We start from the raw sequence: 4,427 nt of genomic DNA on the forward strand, positions 1-4,427 counted from the left end.
CCTCGACCTCAATCTCTGAAATCACTACGTCCCCGATTGTTACCATGTCCTCGATCTCAATTTCCTTTTTCTTGGTTATCTTCTTTATCTCTCAACTGCAACTTTGACTGAAAAAGTTGCTTAGTTGTTTGTTTGTTCTTCTTGAGAAACTTCTCTTTATGGGCTTGTAAGGAACCCAGAAGTTGATCAATTGACATTGTACTCAAATCCTTTAATTCTTCAATAGCTACAACGATGAAATTGAAATTTCATCCAATGTGCGAAGTATCTTTTCTACCACTTGCTCATCATCTATCGTTTCACCATATCTTTTCATTTCATTTTCTACTGCTAGCAATCTTGAAGTATAATATGAAACCGATTCAGATTCCTTCATATAAAGTGGTTCAAAATCACCTCTCAATTTTTGGAGGTAAATCTTCTTGATTCTATCTATTCCTTTGTATGTATTCTCCAAAATTTGTGATGCCTGATGTGAAGTAGTTACTCTAGAAATCTCCTCAAAATTTGGATCATCGATGGCTTGATGAATGATGGTGAGATCCTTTTGGTCTTTCTTTCTTTTATTTTGCAAAGCTTCTCGTTGAGCTTGATTTAAAGTCACATCACTTTCTGGTTCTTCATAACCATTATTAACAATGTCCCATACATCTTGTGAATCAAGTGGAGCTTTCATACGAATACACCAACTGCTATAATTTTCTTTCATAAGTCGATGCATTTAGAAGGGAACCAAATTGTTATTTGTCATTTGCAAACCAATCATTGTTTTTCAAACTTAAACTTTGATACCACTTTGTTGGAAGCGTGTGATGGATACTCACAAATAAATAACTAACAAACGATTATTTGAGAGGAAACAAAAACACTTTCAATTGAAAGATTCTCGAAACTTGGTTCACACTCTTTTGATTGAACTTTCTTTGTATGTTCTTCTCTACACACTTGGATATATCAACAATGTCAATGTCAATCCTATTTATAGGATTTTCATAGATAAATTTAAATACATAACGCACAACCTAATTAAATATACCTGGAACAATCAAAATCGTACACTTAATTCATATCAAACTTTACTAAATTAACTCTTAGATTGACATAATTAACTTCCCTCTTTTAATTATTTCAATTCTCATAATTCATCTATAACTTATCTAATTAAAACAGGTTTAATTTTCAGGTTTTTAAAATTTTGAGATCCAAAGACTAACTTGTAACTTGAACTAAAATTATCAACCTACCCACGTTTAAAAAAAGAAAATAATTCAAAACCCTAAATCAATAATGAACCAACCAAAATGGAAACCACCGCCAACAGAGAGAGGCCTATATATACCAAACCAAAAGAAATCCCGTCTCAATCTTTTTCTCTCCCAAACAATCAAGATGAGCGTAGAATTGCTTGACGGCGCCACCATAGTCAACTTCGTGGAAGACGAAGAAGCTTTCAATGGTTGGACTAGAGAGCATTTCAACCACCTCGACACTGACGGCGATGGCTTCCTCTCGTACGCCGAGATGCTGAAGGAGTTGCATAGTTTGAGAGTCTCCGAAGCCGACTTTGGAACCGACGTGAAACCCGACGCTGATGATCTTTCTCGTCTCTATGGTGCCGTCTTCGGGCAGTTTGATCGGGACTCGAATGGAAAAGTGGATGTGGATGAGTTCATGATGGGGATGAAGAATATGATGCTGGCTATTGCTGAGGGAATGGGATTCTTGCCTATTCAAATGGCCTTGGAAAAAGATGGGTTCTTGATGAAAGCTGTTCAGAGAGAAGCCACCAAAGCCTTTTCTTGAATCAAGAATTCAACTATTTTTCTTTCCTTTGTTTTTTTTTTGGAATTGATTAATTTTGATCTTGAAAAGAGTTGAACAATGTGGATATAAGGAAGATATTAGTAGTTCCTATCAGATTTTGATTTTGATTTTCTTTTTCTTTTTTTTTCTATCCAATTGATTAGGGCTTATGTACTTTGAGAATTGAAAGAAAATTTTAGTATGTGCACAATTTGATGAGTACAAGATTTTCCATTTTTCTTCTGATCAAAGATGAATAGGATAGAGATTTAGTAGATTACAGAGCAGCCAGCACTATTATTGATGTTCCCAAATATTAGCCAAGGGTCTGCTTTGATCCAGAAATATCATGCCACATCAAAGAATCTGGGTGTCATTTGAGTCAATTTATATTAACTTGATAAATTTGATGTCTTTGAATTAAAATGGATTCATATGGTAAAATAATGGGGATTGTTTGAGAGTAATTCTAAAATCATAAAATGGTTTTTAATCATTAGAATAAAAATTGTGTTTAAAAAATGTAAAATTAATTATACATTAAATTGATTTTGAGTGAGTAAAGATGTGTTTCAAGGAGATTTTGGATGTTAACCAATTAAAAATCACTCCTAATCATAAACTAAAAAAGATTATGGATTACAACTTGAGTTGTTTGGTGTGTTTTGTTCTTCTTCTTCATAGGCTTGGATCTAAGTATTAATAATGATGATGGTTCTTTTGACATATACTTATTGGCAATTTTCAATTAATATTAAGGTAACTAATTGGGTGTTTTCTAACCAGCTTGGTAGGTTAGGATTACTTTGTTTTGTAAATTGCAGTGTCTTGTTGTTCTCTGATTCTTTGTGATTTTATAAAGCCTGGATTCCAAGTTCAAGCCATGGATAAATACATAATTTTAGAATGTGTTTAATTAATCTCGACGTTTTCAATTTGAGTTTTGAACATATTTGTGTCTATCTTTCAATTTTGTGCCTGTAACACACTTTTTTAAATGGATAAACTGTAACATAAAATTGATGCACCAAGTCTATTTTTTTTTTTTATATTTTTTATTATTATTTTTTTAACAACTGAGATCAGTAAGCACACCAAAATATCTGAACTAAAATTTAGGTTTTTGAAAAAAAAAAAAAAAAAAAAACGAAGTCTCTTAATAATTACAAAAAGTTTGGGGATTTTTAGATTAATTTGTGAGCAACTTTTAGATTAGTTTTGACTTTTGGGAAATATTACTGGATTCTTTTCGAATATAAAAAAATGGGTCAACTTTGATAGGTGTCTATTATTATCTATCATTGTTTATCATTAATGTTGAAGGATATTGTTAGTTCTAAAAAAGAGCTAATATTCCTAGCTTAATTCGGACTTGTTAGTGGATTTTATGTGTTTATTTTCCTATTTTGAAGGTATTGAGCAACCAAGAGGTAGAATTAATAATTTGGTGAAGAATGGGATTAATTTGAGGCCATTTGGAGTTAATTTGAATATCTTGGCTTCAAAGGAGTTGAAAAGACCAAAATGCCATGGAGTTCCACCAAGAATGACTAGCCATCAAGCTTCATTGAGTACCATTGAGTAAAAGGCTATTGAGTAATCAAGAAAATACTACTGAGTGAACGAGGATCAAGTATCGAGTTGTCAAGCATCGAGGAGCGAGTATTTAACAGTGGACGCAGTGTTGTAATACTACTCCAAGCGTCGCAATGCTCAGAAGCTGCATCACCGCCAGCGTCCCAACGCATCCTGACGCTTCACTCCAATGCTTGAAGCAAGAAGCATCAGCGTTGCAACGCTCGTTGCAACACTGCAAAGAATGATAGACATGGAGCTGAGCGCGTGCGCAAGTGAGCATTGGGCTAAGCGTTAGACTTCTTGTCTGACGCTTCCCTCTCGTCGTATCAGCGTTGCAATGCTATTCCAAGTGTTGCCACGCTGCAATGATTTTCATTTATACCTCTTCTCGGCCCTAGGTTATAATATGTTGAATTTTGGGGGTATATGCCAAATTTTGGAGGCCAAATCGATGGAGGCCAAAGTTAATCTTCATTCTTCTTCTATTTCCTTCAATTTTCAGTATCTTTAGGTTAGTTTTTATTTTATTTTCGGATTATGAACATGTATTGGAAAGTATCCCGTCGGTTTTCTATGAATCGATGAGGTAATCTTTCATTTAGTTCTTGCATCGAACGTTCTTTGTATTTTGATGAGTTTTTTTGGTTAATTCTTTATGCTTTAGTTCAGAATTATGTTTTTCTTTAAATCTTGTTTAATTTAGACTTGCTTTTATGTGTTGGATTGACGCCTCTATCATGTTCGCATGTCATTCGCTAGTTAAATTCAAGCTCACACGTGTCCTTGTAATCATCCATCCTTTGAATTTACCCTTGTAACACTGATTAGATAAGCATGCTTAGGTTTTTAGGCTGTCCATGAATCTTTGCATTGCACGTTTAATCTAGATTTAAGAATAAATTGATTATTTGAACACGACTGTCCTGACACTTAATCAACACAGTTTTATGAATTCTGAATCTTAATGCATGTGTTTCTAGTTCTTTATGGCCGCTGAGGACCCAATTGCATCTAGGAGCATGCAAGTTAGTTAGAGCACGACTTTT

General features: G+C 34.0%; 2 protein-coding genes across 2 annotated transcripts; one reads left to right on the forward strand and one right to left on the reverse strand.

Annotated features, from left to right (window-relative positions):
* Nucleotides 1-226: 226 nt before the first annotated feature.
* On the reverse strand, nt 227-709 carry LOC150036262 (uncharacterized). The gene has a single exon (XM_090313616.1). It carries the CDS (start codon nt 707-709, stop codon nt 227-229), a length of 483 nt encoding a protein of 160 aa, XP_090169742.1.
* Nucleotides 710-1,389: 680 nt separating this feature from the next.
* On the forward strand, nt 1,390-2,012 carry LOC120077371 (uncharacterized). Its single transcript, XM_039031256.2, has one exon. It carries the CDS (start codon nt 1,390-1,392, stop codon nt 1,801-1,803), a length of 414 nt encoding a protein of 137 aa, XP_038887184.1. The 3' UTR covers nt 1,804-2,012.
* Nucleotides 2,013-4,427: the final 2,415 nt, after the last annotated feature.

Source organism: Benincasa hispida, chromosome 5 (assembly GCF_027475165.1).
Source record: "Benincasa hispida cultivar pf3 chromosome 5, pf3_genome.v1.1, whole genome shotgun sequence".
Classification (NCBI taxonomy): Eukaryota; Viridiplantae; Streptophyta; class Magnoliopsida; order Cucurbitales; family Cucurbitaceae; genus Benincasa; species Benincasa hispida.

Coding starts and splice junctions, on each gene's coding strand:
- LOC120077371 (XM_039031256.2), top strand. CDS start 1,390: ATGAGCGTAGAATTGCTTGACGGCGCCACCATAGTCAACTTCGTGGAA.
- LOC150036262 (XM_090313616.1), bottom strand. CDS start 709: ATGAAAGAAAATTATAGCAGTTGGTGTATTCGTATGAAAGCTCCACTT.